This window comes from Strigops habroptila, chromosome 7 (assembly GCF_004027225.2).
Source record: "Strigops habroptila isolate Jane chromosome 7, bStrHab1.2.pri, whole genome shotgun sequence".
Taxonomy (NCBI): domain Eukaryota; kingdom Metazoa; phylum Chordata; class Aves; order Psittaciformes; family Psittacidae; genus Strigops; species Strigops habroptila.
Genome location: NC_044283.2, coordinates 13,890,822 through 13,905,349, shown reverse-complemented (window position 1 = coordinate 13,905,349; position 14,528 = coordinate 13,890,822). Strand labels below are relative to the sequence as shown.

The 14,528-nt window shown below is 38.9% G+C and overlaps 1 protein-coding gene across 2 annotated transcripts in view; it reads left to right on the top strand.

Moving 5' to 3' along the window:
* Nucleotides 1-14,122, top strand: part of SLC2A9 (solute carrier family 2 member 9) — a 109,212-nt gene extending 95,090 nt beyond the window's left edge. For both annotated transcript variants that reach the window (XM_030492846.1, XM_030492845.1), the window contains one exon: nucleotides 10,720-14,122. In XM_030492846.1, the coding sequence (XP_030348706.1) occupies nucleotides 10,720-10,977 (258 nt within the window). In that variant the 3' untranslated portion in view covers nucleotides 10,978-14,122. The remainder of the gene's footprint in view (nucleotides 1-10,719) is intronic.
* The last annotated feature ends 406 nt before the right edge of the window (nucleotides 14,123-14,528 follow it).

The window sequence follows — 14,528 nt, the reverse complement described above, 5'->3', positions numbered from 1 at the left end:
ACAGGTTCATTTTGTGGTTGCCTTCTAAGCAAATGCTAAGCTAGCTGTAACACCTGGAGTAAACTAACTATCATAAAACAAACAGGTGTTTGCTCATACTTGAAACAAGTTTATGCTCAGTGTGCAAACCTGTGAGTAATCAACTTACCTTTATTTTTTTATGTTCGGAAAGCATATTAAGAGTGAGCTTTTGTAGTCATCCACAATAAATCATTCCATCATGTATTCATATCATCCCTTGGGAATGCGAATAATATTTTATGTCTCAAGTGAGCAGACATAACAAACCAAGAAAGTCTTTGGAGTGAAAGTTTTGGGCAATTGTGGATTTAATTATAGAATTGTTCCTGCTGGAAGGGACTTCATGAAGTCTCTGGCCCAGCCTCTAGCTCAGAGAGGGTCAGCTGTGAGATCAGACCAAGTTTCTTAGGACCTTGTCCAGTTGGGTCTTAAAAGCATCCAAAATTTGGTACTTCTATGTTAGTTTGCTTTTGAATTCAGAGGACTCAGTAATCAAAACTGATGGTAGTTAAAATGTGACCAGAGTTTGGCTGTTTTCTGAGAATAGTTTTAATCTCAGTTTTAAAATTGAATATTATTCACTGTCAAGCATGAGTTGGAATAAAACTCACTACAAAGTGAAGAAGTGAAAGCAAATTGAGACTTACTGCCGCTCATCAATGTATTTTACAGGGTAAATCGTGACAAATGTTTCACTCTGTCTTAATAAATGGATGCTTTCTGGATGTTTACAGGTGCATCTGGTCTACTCTCCCTCCGTGAAACTATATTTAGAAAATTAATCAGGAAGACTCTATGGGACAGATGAGCCTATGAGAGTCTATGAGACATACAGCTGATCATCTTGAGAGAAAAGGGAGATTTTACAGTTAAACGTATAGAAGAAAAACAAATTCAAAATAGAACCATTTTAAGTTCCTGTATAATGAAGTTTGTGCACATATGAGAGAGAGTGCAAAGTATTTGTAATAGTGGAGACATTTGTATTCAAGCTCTCTCATGTTTCAGAATAAGCAAGCAGCAGCCAGATGGTTCTTCCTGATAGACAGATCTGCAGGTGTGGCTGAGACACTTCTCACCTTATACACTACAGACCAGTGACATTAATGGTCTGCAGAAATTCATATGAGGCAACCAGTTTCTTTAGTTTCTTCTTGAGAAAAATACTAATATCATTTAGATGAGAACACGAGCATCAATGATGCTACTCTTGTTTCGTGTAGGAGTAAACCATTGAGAAGATGTTTCATGTTGGGGGCAAAACTAGCAGTGTCCCCAACAAGAGGAGCAGGAAGCCCACCTTCACCAAGACATACTTTACATGGAGGTCTTCCTTGTCACTGAGGATTTCCTATTTAAATGCCTCAGATATGTCTCAGTTCTAATCTCATTTATAGTGATATATATAAATCACAGCTCAGAATAAAAACCTGAATGTGTCAGATTTTCAGGTTAAATGCACTGACTAGAATGGATAGCACTAGCAGAATAGTGAGTACTTCATTCCATAATTTGTTTTAGCCAATAGAAATTCTAGGGGAGGAAAAAACATATGCAATTTGAATTTTTTAATTCATTACATGTAATATGTTCATCTGTGTGGTTAGACTGAAACATTCTTTTCAATAATTACATTGTAGGTATTTTTTAAACCCTCCAGGTTGCTAAGAAGCTTAATCCATGACACCGATTAGTCTCTGACTAGAATTCACAAAGAGATTTAAAAAAAGAAGCAAGCTTTTTACACAGGAACAAAAGCGTACCTGTTTATAGGCAGCATAAAGGAGAGCTTTGAAAGTCTCTTTTTGGTGTTCTGTATGCTTTCTTCCTAACAATGTGCGTTTTTAATCAAGACTTGCACTTGCAAGCCTTTTAAATAAGACTAATCACAGCAATAGTTATGTGGCTTCTGTTTTTCCCAGGATAAGAGATCGTGTGGCTTAGGTTTGCTGGCTGTTGTTCCAACATGTAGAGCCTGACATATATCAGATCTTAACTTTCTTTTCTGGAAAGTGACCCTACACTATGAAAGTGTGAATGTTTGTTTAGTAAACATGGGAATAAGTATTCTTTAAGGTCAAAGTCAGTTAAGAGGATCTTCATCACTGTCAGTGAGAAGGGTGTTAGTCTGGAAAACATGCAAAGCTATTTTCCTGCGCTGAGCTGTTTGATGACTAAATATGGAGACATTAGAAACAATATTAGTGCCTGTAGTTCCCTTTTTATACTAGCACTACACAACCTCCAGCAATGATGCTTCATCTCTCCCTACTTCTCCACACCCTAAACCAGACTGGGGTTTCATTTGCACCTAAATCGCTTCTCAGAAGAGGGTCTTGAAATGTGAGTAACTTAAATTTGCATCCCTGCTCATGTGGAAACAATGTGTTTCACTTACAACAGGGCACTTGGACCCAGCTTCATAGATAGTAGTGTTTACTGGTCCAGTAGTATGTCTTTAGGAATCTTATGAGTGTAGTCAAGGGCAGAGCTACCAGATTCTGATATCATACGTTAACCTGCAAGACCAAGCACAAAGTACTCAATGGTAGATGAGACCACACATTCAGAAAGTCAGGTGATGGCAGTGGTGGTTGTAGTTGTAAAGAGAGAGTAAAGCACTTAGGAGACTATAATATGTATTCTTAAATCAGAGAATGTTATTCTATTGCTATCTGCACCGTGTCCAGCAGCCTGCCCCTTTGGTCAGAGCTGAATAGTGACAGCACTCAGAGGCTCTGGCTCCTCTGCTGCATGTTTGCCCATCCCAGGTGGCTTTTGAGCCTGCCAGATTTGAGCGTAGCCTTGCTTTTCAGGCTTCTGCAACCCTCATGAAGCACAATAAAACCTATTTATCAAAGTTTTGTTGTATTTAAGTGATTCTTTTATTGATTACTACAGTGAATGCAAAGCTTGAAGCCCAGCATGAGGTCCTCTGCAGTAATTAAGCATTGCAAAGAGTTAGTTCAGGTAACAGCCCTAGCAGGGATGTGCTTTGATACCCAGCTTAGTTTAGAAAGTTTCCAGGCATGTCAGATCCACTTGCAGCTGCTTTCCTATTCTTTCTTTATCTTTCTTTATCTTGGGTCGAGGCCTGTTTCTTTTCACTGATTTCACCAGTGCGAAGGGTGATGAAGCAGAGAGAATGCATGTTATGTTTTCAGATAACTGCATGAAGACGGATATTAGGAAAGCTCTTCATCATGAGAATAGCATAACTGTGTAATGATGTGTGGAGAAATTGTAGCTTGTCCATTACTGGAGATCTGTAAAAGACAGGCAGACAGATGTTTGTCAAGAACTGAGACTTCCTTAGTCGTGGGAATAGGCTAGCTGGCAGCTGTGTTCCTGGTTTTCTATTAGTTTATTGCCATTTTGAAGTGGTAAGAGCAGGAAGTGTCTCTCATTAGGCGTATACACTCCTTTAAGGCTCCTTTAAGCCTTTTTTGTTGTAATTGTTACTGTGATGCATCAGCGTCACTGCAAGAAGGGCAGCTGCAGCTTGTGGTGGCAGGAGAATCCAAACTCCAAAAAAAAAGTAGAAGACAACTGCAACTCCTCCTCTCCTTGGAAACGGTGACAGCATAGTGAGAACAGTAATATTGTATTGATGGTTTGGGCTAAATAATCTTGAAAAGTGCAAGAAAATGGAGAGGAAGTAACAGCAAAAATTGCAATGAACTTGAAGTGAGAGAAAGCAAACCTAAAAATATTCTGTCTGGAGAAAAGATTTGAGAAATGAAATGCTAATGTGAACAACTCAGGAGGGAGAAAAGATCAATTATTTTCTTGTGAATTTTAGAACAACTTCAGCAAGAACCAAGCATCCTTGGAAATTAGAGGAATCTCTGACCTGAAGGCCTTCAAGGTTATCTTAGTCATCCTTCCGGTAGCTTATTACTATTTCATATTTTTCTCCTTTAGGGATAATGAGAAGAAACAGATCATTTTCCCTTTGGCAGTAGAAACTCATTAAAACAAACAAACAAAAAATAAATCAATCAAACAAGTAAAAATACAACAGCACAAACAAACAAAAAACCCACCAAATATGACCTGAGGAACCTATATATTCTTGTCTGGTTTTCTGCATTAGTATTTCCTATTTGCTCTAGAGTGTGTCTCACATGTACAATATTCAGTAACTACTGAAGTTTTCCAGTGGATTTCATACTTCTCAATAAGGTATTGATGAATTAACAATTGCATCTATTTCTGTTTTAAATGTAACTATTCATCCTTCAGCCATCAGATACATTATTTCTTACAAATTTCTGTTGTAATACTTTCTCTTTCTAGAAGACTGTGCAGAATCTTTTTCGGCATCAAAGTCACGCTGTATATTCAGTGCATATTCAATAAATACTTAAATTGTCATATGTTTTACTGAAATTTGAATCTTAGCATGGATATACAAAACTACATTGTAGAATAATGTGCTTTCCTTTCCCAGTAACAGATTGGAAGCAGATGTAAGCCAGATTGGAACTAAGGAAATAAGTTCTTTTTATCCACCATGAATGTTCCTGGGGTTTTGTACCTGGTTCTGGAAATATCTCTCATGTTACCTTTGCTGTTGCTCACCCCATTGCCCCAGGTGCTTTCCCCTTCTCCCTGGGTTATGGTGATAGTATCTGGCTGAGCTTATGTTTGTCTCTGGTTTGTACCCTTTTTTGCTAGCCATTGTGCCATCCTCATTCAACTGGCCTTCAGTCAGATGAGTGTGCTTTAGCAGGGGAAACCTCTGCCTGGCTGTTCCACCCCAGAAACCAAACCTGACCACCCTGAGGCCTCCTTTTTCACCTCTCCACCCCACAGAGAGCAGCTGCATCTTTACTGCTCCTCTGGTTCCCTCTATCCCACTAGTAATTTTCTAGAACAGCTCATCTTCTGGCTTTCCTCCTAATAAAAATGTTTCCAATAACCAGGGATCACAGAGGAATACTCACTTATGATTACATGACCAGTAAGTAGAAAGCTGATTTTACTCCCAGGTGGGGTTTGGTTTTTACCTTTGGCACTGTGGGGCTACACCTCTACAGCAAGGAAAGAGAAAGATTTTAAATCATTAGAAGTGTTGGGGAAGTGATCAATAGGGGTCTTCAAATCTCTCTGCATGGTTGTACTAGAAAATTATGTAGCTCCCTACCAAAATGACAAAGGACTGAATTGCTGCTATGGTTTCCTAGGTAAAATAAAGGACTCCAATGAAGTTCATTTAGAAATGGGAGGAACCTCTTTTTCAGCTTGCCAGGCCTACGCACAGTCCCTAAGGCCATAGGGATTTTCCCCCTCTTTTATGTCTCCCTTGGGAGAAATTTGTGTTATCCCAAAATGGGATAAAAAGGCATCATTCTCTTGCAGCATGATTGCAGCAAGACTAAGGCAATAATAGTAACAAACTGCAAGATGTTTTGCAGCTCTCTGGCAGAGCAACAGTGTAGAATATATTATTTTTGCAGGGACTAATAAATGTCACTGTGCACTTTGAATGTTTTGTCCAGTTATAAAAAAACAACTTGGTTTTACAAAGTCGTAATAGCTACATCTGTGCTCAATCATCTGTTTGTTTGTGTTGTTTCACTGTAACTGGAAATTGGGGCATGTTAATGAAGCAGGTATCTATTGTGCTGGAGGTTCCAGAGGTGAACACCCAGACCTTTGTGAAGATTTGCATAAAAACCTTAAGTTATATATAGATGTCTGGCTCTTCAGGCTGGGGAGCCAAGCGACTGACAGAAATGACCTCTCTAATTCCCATTGGGTTCACTGGCAATGGAAAACGATGTGTTTTTATGAACAAAGAAGTCATTAGGCTTGGGGCAGGCTACAATAATATCCAATAAATTGATGGACAGTTTTGGCACTGTCTTGTTACACCCCATCAATATCCCTCCCATAACAGTGTGTGTTTTCACAGGAAGGTTCAGCCAACAAGGTGATAACATATTCTGAGTGATAGTGAACATTAGGAAAACCTTTAAAATAAAAAATCCTATCAATATTTTTGTTCTCAGAAAATTAAAACAATGAACGCATGGGATACAAGTGCTACAAGATTGCTTACTAGTATGATGCAAAGACTTGTATGTATGTTTATTTTCCTTCCTTCAGAAACCAATTTATTTTTACCTGTGAAGTAATACTTCTGAGTCATTATACTTGTTACAGGAAGCTCTTCTGCACTTCTGCTCTGCTTTTTCCTTATTTTTACACTTGAGATTTTCTTTCTTGTGCATAAACATTCATTTACCCAGCAATATTGTCTTTTGTTTTTTCTTAGTATTTCCTTACCCCTTGACTTTTTCTATTATGCAGTACAAGAAATCCAATAAAAAAGTTTTGCACAGCAGCCTGTGCATAGATTCCCTCAGGCAAGCTATTTTATGCTTTTGCAAGTAGATCTAATGTTTAAAGTAACTACAGTACATTTGTATTAAGGGAAATGGCCGAAGTTTCCCGCAAAGATAAGAAAATGAAATGTAGGCTATCAGAAGGTTAGGTATGAGAAAAAATGCTCTTTATTAGAAGCAACCCATTTTAAGTATAAAATACAAGGATCTGTTAACTTTTTTATGAGGAGATAGTGACTTTGTCAGGGTTGGTTTTGAAATTAAAGTTCATGTCTGAAAATGTCTCTGTTTTTCACTTAGGAAATATGTTTCATACACTATATTTTAGTGCTCTGTCCTTCTTTATTGTCCTGCACCTTCAGCAGAACCTTAAATTATGTCTGAAACTGAAGAAGGACAAGGGGCAAAGGACACAAACTCTCTCGTCCCTTTGTTTCAGTGGGTTATTTTAATCTGAAGCAAAGTAAGTAAAGTCAAATGTCCACATGAATAACTGTTTTGCTGCTGATCATATTAGTGAGACATCTAACCATTACCATTTGACCTCTCCTATTCAAAATCTAGTTTGACCCTCATTTCATCACTCTAACCTTCATGGCAACTTCCAAATGCAAGCACCCATTGCCAGTGTCAAGGGGTTGTGACATTGCAAGTTGAGAATTTAGAATCACATTTTATGATTCACTGGGAAGAGCTAGGCGTTCTGTTTTAAAAATATTAATTTGTTAAGTTTGTTAAATCTGATTCAGAATTTGTTCATTTGCTTATTTATTTTGCTGTACCTGCCCTAGAATATCTATTTTCTTGGTTTCAGTATCATAGTCCCGCTTAGAATTTAACCTTTGCTACAGAATGAGTTAAGTCAGTAAGCAGCCATCATTAAACAGCACTCAACTACTTCTCTATTTTTCCAGACTGTGATGCTCACAGTATGTAAGCTATTAGCAGGAAGACTGTTTTCAACTAGCAGACTTTAGAAATGGCAAATTGATAACATTTTTTTAATCAAAACCAGAAATCTGATCATTCCAATGCCCAGGTTTTTATTTTTATCAGTTTACTTTTTAGCTTGAAAAGATGAGCTCTTTTGCCCATTCATCCTGGGCACTTCAAGTCTATTTACAGTTAAAATTAAAAAATATTATTTAATTACTTAAAAAATTAAGTATTCTTTACCCTTTTATTTAAAGGGAGGTAAAGGAAATGCCTGTACATTCTACTTAGTGTGTATAGCAGCCCTACCTGAGCTGGGAATAAGTTTGTCAACCTCTTTGCTGAAGAAAATATGTCTGGGCTGCACCTACTTATTCATACACCTCACTTATGCACCTGCATCTCATCCTCGAAGTCAGGTTTGATTGCTTGCTGTGCCTGTGATCTGATTTGGGGGAATTTCCCGAGTCCTTCAACTTTGATTCTGTTCTGTGGTAATTGCATGCATGTCTTAGGTGAATTGTTTCCAGAAAAGAGAAGATAAAAACGTGCAACTCAGGATTTAGCTGGCAGGACATTTTCAGGAGTGCTGTGTTTTAAATAGCCTCCTGACTGCAAGTATCCAAGGTGCTTTCCTCATGAGAGTCTGCTGTTTTCTTGCAGACCTGTGTACCTGGGTGGGCAGTTGACCTTCAATAATCCACAGCCTGGCCTTTCAAGAATCTTCAGCTATGTCTCTGACCTTGACTCTGAACGACTATCTATAAGCCTATCAAGAGACAAAGCTGTTGTTATTTAGGAAACCACCTGAAACTCTGGACAACTTTGAACCTTGGATGTCCATGTGGGAGGGTGTATTTAATAAATGTTTGGGGAAAACAGCTACGAAGCACAGACTGTTGTAGTGCTTTGTTGTGTCTTCCTTCTAACCTTTTGGTATTTAAGCTTGTATGTAAAAGCCTGGCTTCAAGTATTGCTAAAATAATTGTGTTCCTAGCTCTGCCAAGTCTCTCTGGTATTGGAGGAGGAGAAGCACCTTTGTGAAAGTGGCAGCTTGTTCTGAGCCTGAGCAGTATATGCAGGCAGGATGAACAGACTTGCCTGAGTGAATGTGGCAGTGGGGGGCTGGATGGGGCTGGCTCAGTGCCTCCTGCGTGGTCAGAGTTGATGCACTGTTGCTAGGAACTGAGTGTAAGGAAGTAACCCATCTTACGTGGGAAAGCTGAGAAGTAACAGAAATCACTTATTTTCCTTGAATTTATTCTGTATTTAGTTAGAATTTTCATTCTGAATTGGCTTGCTCTTTCTCCTTCCCCTGCCCTTCCCTTCCTCTTTTAACCCTTCCCTCCAGTTGTTTGGATATGGTATTTTTTAGTAAGAGTCAAACTATTCTTCAGGTGGATACAAGTTTTTGAATCCTATGGCTTCTATCCCATGTAGTTAGTGAAATAATGTCAAGAAGTATAAAAAGAAGTATAAAAAAGCTCTACCATTCAGCTGAACAACAATTTCAAATGCAGAAGATGCAGTTGCAAAATCTGAGTTCCTAACATGACAGGATGATTTATGAGGCACTGTGAAGTTATTTTTTCCTGTCTACTAAATCCATTTGCTTCTGCCTCTTTATAAGCTTGAAAGTCATATCTGTTGCCATGCCAGAATATTATCCTCCCCCTCATCACCCGTGCTCTTGGCTTGTGATTGTCAGATTGCTCAGGAGTTCATGCTTCTAGGATTTAACAAAAAAAGCATTGATGATCTGTAGAGTCCATAGTCAGTATCAGAGGATGCACTTTCCAGCTTTTCCTATGAGAGACAGGTGTTGAAGGGCTGAACTAGATAATGAATTATCCACAGAAAACATTGTGACTAGACAGGCTGGTGATCAGACGTGGTATTAAAAAGCAGCTGCAGAAAAGGTTTTTTTCTTTCTTGTTCCACACACGAACTCATGTTCTTCTTCCAGACCATATATGATGTATACTGAGCAAGTGAAGCATAAAAATAGTCCTAGGAATTGCATACACCCTGAGCCCTCAGAGCAGGGAGCTTAACTAGCCTGCAGTGTAGGGCTGGTGTAATTAATGATGATAGTGAGTTAGAAAAATGTGTCAGCATTACATGATTGTCTACCTCTGTCTTTATTATTTCAGATACATACCTTTAATGGCAATTGTAAATATGTATATATAGGAAGCTACATCTTCTTCCTCTGTCCTGAGTGATTTTCCCTGGGGTAATTTCTGCTTTGCAACACCTAGGGTGATGTGGGAGGGGTCCAGTTCTCCGCATATTCACCATTCATAATCTCACACAAGGCACCACGGGAAGGGTGCCTGATTTTTGGAGCTGGAGATACTCCTTTTGGTTTAATTCTGCCTTGTTAATAAAAACAACTCAAAAATATGGGTTCATTGGACATTTGGTTTCAGGAGTGAGGTAAATCAATAAAGGAGGAAGGGAGGTTTCCTCAAGGGCTGGCAGTGGCTTCACCAGAGCCACAATACCAAACCTCTTCCTAGTTCAACAAAGCTCAGCTGGCAATATTGTAAATATCAAATGTTTTCGAAACTGTACTAATGTAACATAACTGGAATCTATTAAATAATCTAATACTCACTAGGCAAGAAATACTTATGTTTCAGTGAATTGCAACTCCTACTCGTTGGTTAGAGTCTTTGTAATCAGTTTATTAATTCACTTGCATTTTTTGCAGTGAAGTAAAATACAAAATAACCAAATATGGTCTGTATTTTGTTTTCAGTTAACTCTTACACTAGTTTCCAGCATGAAAGAAGCTCATTTTGTGGATTTTTTTGCCTGCTGTAAGCTCCTGTAACCTTAGAAATTTTACAGATGTCTGCCATTTGGGGTTTTTGTCTTGTTTATTTGCAAATCTCAAAGCTTCTAACTACTATGACACAGATGCCCCTGGCTATGGCAGGTTTCCCATACTGCAAAATCATGCCTCGTTTTTGTACCTAGAAACTGTGAGACAGTATGCAGAACAACCCAGCGAAACGTCTGCCTCACATCCAGAAATACCACAGCAGTGCAAGGCTCAGCTAAGCCATGCACATAGCAGGAGCCCTGATGCCACCTGCTTTCCTCACACCCTCCATTGCCTGAACTCACTCTGGTGTCTCCCAGCATCATCCAGATTGCAGCTCTGCACCCCTCTGCCAGGAACCTGTTTTTCCATCTATGGGCTACAGGCAGTGTTGGAAGAACTAACAAGTCATATGTTTTATGAGCATCTAAACACTCCGACTTGCAGTGAATGCCAACACTGTACTTGGTTAAAAATTGCTCCATACCACCCATTTTTTCCTTTCAAACCATTCCCGGTGTTGATTTTCCTCTGAATTTTGCCCGTTTTGTAACGACCCTCTCCTTTGTTTTCTATTTGCAGGGTGGTTTACAGACCTACTGCTTCCTAGTGTTTGCTGCCATCTGCTTTGCAGGAGCTACTTACCTGTTTTTTGTCCTGCCTGAAACAAAAAATAAGACATTTCATGAGATCAGCCTGGCATTTGCGAAAAGGAATAAAGTATCTTTAGAAATGCAAGAAATGAACCACTGCTCGGGGGAGAGGAAATCAAGTGCAGAACAAGAATCAAACTTCACATCTTCGGTAGACAATGGGGAAACCAAAAAAGGGATTGTGTAAATCCAGGATGCTCTTTTGGGGGGATGAAGGAAAATGTGCTCTTTCATTCAGTGTATTTATAACAATGCACAACTTATATTTTTGTATGTGATAGCATGAACTGCTTCCTTGTTGAATATGTTTTAAGTGAGTACAGGTGAATTCTTTAACAGGTAGGGTGATGATTGAGGAAATGAAAGGCAGGAGGAGCAGCAGCTGATTAAGTTGGGGTTTCCTGGGGCACCTGTGAAATAGGTATGGTGGGAGGGTGGGGAATATAGACTTGGAAAAGTGAAGTGGCGGTGGGGAGCTGCAGGAGGCTGAGCACCTGTGTGCTCACTAGGGGGGTACGTGTGCAGTCACCAGTGAGGAGGAGGAGGCGGCAGGGAAAAAGGAAGATAACCCAACAGGAGTCTGTTAAGAATTGGTGCAGGCAAACCTGAAATGGCTTGCATTTCTCCACATTTCCCAGTATGCCATTCAAGATGCACACGAGAATTGAGGACTTGAAAGAAGACTCGTGACACTCCGCTGACCTCCCATTCCCTTTCCAGTTATTTTGACTTTCATTTGCTTTGTCTGAACATCTCCCACCTTCCCACAAATGAGGAGGTCCAGGTTGTGATGGGTTTCCTTGTCTCTCTTGCAAATCCTGATTGACCAGAATAGAATTGCCTTTAGTTTCTGGATTTGCTGGCACTGCATTTCTGTGGAGAGAGAGATATATATATATTAATTTTATTTTTTAAGAATAGCTATATTAAGTTTAATATGAAAAGGAAACTAAACCTCATGGCAAAGTGAGAGAACTCTGGTGGTACATGTAGAGTATAGCATTTGAAACAAAATCAAGCACCAAGTGTTCCAAGAGCTTGGGTTTTGGTGGGTTTTTTTGCTTTTCTTTTCAAGTTCCTTTGGTCTTAGGAGTCAAACTTTACCTGAGACCCAGTAGATTTCATTTCTTAACACTCAGATCTCTACAAAGGGATTTGGGTGTCTATTTCTTACTTAAACACCAATCTTCATTTGGGCATTAGATTCTGAAGCTCCAGGCCTAGTTCACGTTACTAAGTTTCTAAGCTATTTAATGCTTTGTAAAACTGTCCTTAGAGTCTGCTTAATTCCATGATAGAAAGACTCAGCAGGCTGCCAGTAGTTAGGTGATCCATTCCCTTCCACATGGAATTTTTTTTATGAACATTATTTTTCCAGTTTGTAATTTTGATAATAGGTTTTCTTGATTGTGCTAGGTATCTGGATGCTGAGGGAGTAATAAGCACTTTTAAATTAAATAGCTGCTTTCTATGGAAAGTCAGCAAATTTCAGAGCTGCTCTCAGTTGGGAGTAAGGCACAGGAAGCAAGTGCAGCATGTGGGTAGAGCCAGCTCCTTCCACAAGTTCTATTTACTAATCCAGAAGTTCATATATTTGGAGCATTTGGGGAAAAAATGTGTCTTCATATATATATGCACACATATACATATATGAATATATATTTCAAATAGAGAAATATAGATTAATATTTGTATTCATATACATAGGCACAATGGAGAATTCTTTCTCAATATTTGTTTGGGGTTTTTTTAAGAGTTTCCCAAGTAATAAGCTGTTCATCGTTTTGTTCTACACTGTAAATTACACTGTAAATCAACATTAGAGATCCTAATGTTCAGTTATTACTGCTAAATTAAGAAGATGGTTTTATACTGTGATTTATTTATATGTGGCATATTTACTGCACAATGTAAGCTGACCTGATAAGGCAATTTCACTACTGGGTAATAGACAAAAAATTGATCTGAGCCTTTATGCCAGAATTTATGCTCTTTTACTGGGATAGAGGTTCAGCAGCAAGTAAGGAAATGAAAACATATATGAGCTACTGCAAAGAAACGAAGTGAATCAGAATTATACCGATAGTCATCAAATACCATGGAGAAAACTGAAGAAAAATGTTTTCTAATAATCACTTGTAAAATTATGTATCTAGCAAATGAACATGCCCTCTTTTAGTGGCTTTAGTTGCCTATTCCATGTGTTACATGAGGCTTGATAAGTGAATGGCTAGGTAAAAAATTAGTTTGAATGCCACCACTCCAGACAATTTCAGGAAGAAGCTTTTCCTCTTCTGCCTGCAGGGTAAGAATGGCAAAATCAGACCCCCTTTTTCAGATTGAGAATTACCTTACCCTACAGTTTGGACTACTAACATGGTGTGGTGTGATCTGATTTGAGTCAAGGTGGCAAGATTGGGAAGCATTATTATTAATCTTATTATTAGGAGAATTTAGCACTTAGTGATCTTCATTAATGTACATTACAGGCATTACTTGTTGGTAATGTTACCATCGGATAACTTGAATAAAGTATCATATTGGCCTAAAATAGCAGTTCTATTAACTTCTGCAACAAGATAAAATAATCTTACAGTTGCTTACTTTTGGAGTCCAGCTCTGAATGTCCTGGTAAATAGATGGCTTGACAGAATTTCCTAAAACAGCTCAGTGGCTTGTACATCACTAACAACAAGGGGTTATGTTTTCCTCTTCTGCAACCCTGTTTGCTCTTCTCTTGCCCTACCTGAGATAGGCACATTCCAGACAGGTATTTTCTGTGCAGCTGCAAAAGGAGCTGCTGCACCATGGGACAGTGGTTACATATCTCACCAGCAGTTTGCTGCAGCCCATGGTACAGGTTAAAAGCTATTCCAGTGTATATGTGCCGGTGCTTTGCTCACTGGCAAGGGAAGGTGGCCACAATCTCCTCTGCCTTGTGTTGTGGAAGCTTCGAAAGAAACCTCAGATGTGCTGGTACTGCGTTAATTTTCTCATCTCTGACCCCAAAGAGAGCTTTGTGATGTTCTTCAAGTTGTCCCATCATGGTTTTTTCCATTGTTATGCTGCTGTAACTTCTCCAGCAATGAGAGGACAATATGGAAAATGTCAGCAATTTATCATTCGGTTTTCGTTGTTTAATGTATCAAATTGTCTACAGCCTGTGTGTTTGTCAGCGATTGTTGTGTGGCGCCACGTTATCTTTTCCTGTGACATTGAGATGACGTACTGTGAGATGGTGTTTGTACAAGTACTGCAAGTGGGTTATATGTGTGCAATCAATTATGTCCATGCACAGTGACTGCAAAATAAACCTTTGGATTTAAACTAAAGTGATGTAGATTATGTTCTGGGTAAATCTGAATCCCTACAGCTGTACAAGATTCATCATACAATCCCCTGGGCTTTTGTATGTCCCAGTACAAGACCATACAGTCCTATGTGTGGACGACTTGTGTTGTTGTGGACTTTATAGTTGGGTGTTTGGGAATTAAAGAACATCACCCCTGAAATTGTATATTTTTTTGAGCATTATTTACATTTAGCTTCTTGAATCAGTTTCCACACTTATTCTTTCATATTGGGCTTTAGGAACAAAAATACAGATATCAGCGTGAGGAAAATGATACACTGGTTAGTAATGGTAATAACTGTGTAGAAGAATTGTTGAGTCTGGTGAGGCTTTTCTATGGAAAGTTGAAGTAGATGACTTTGAGTTGCTAAAGCTGTACTTTCTGA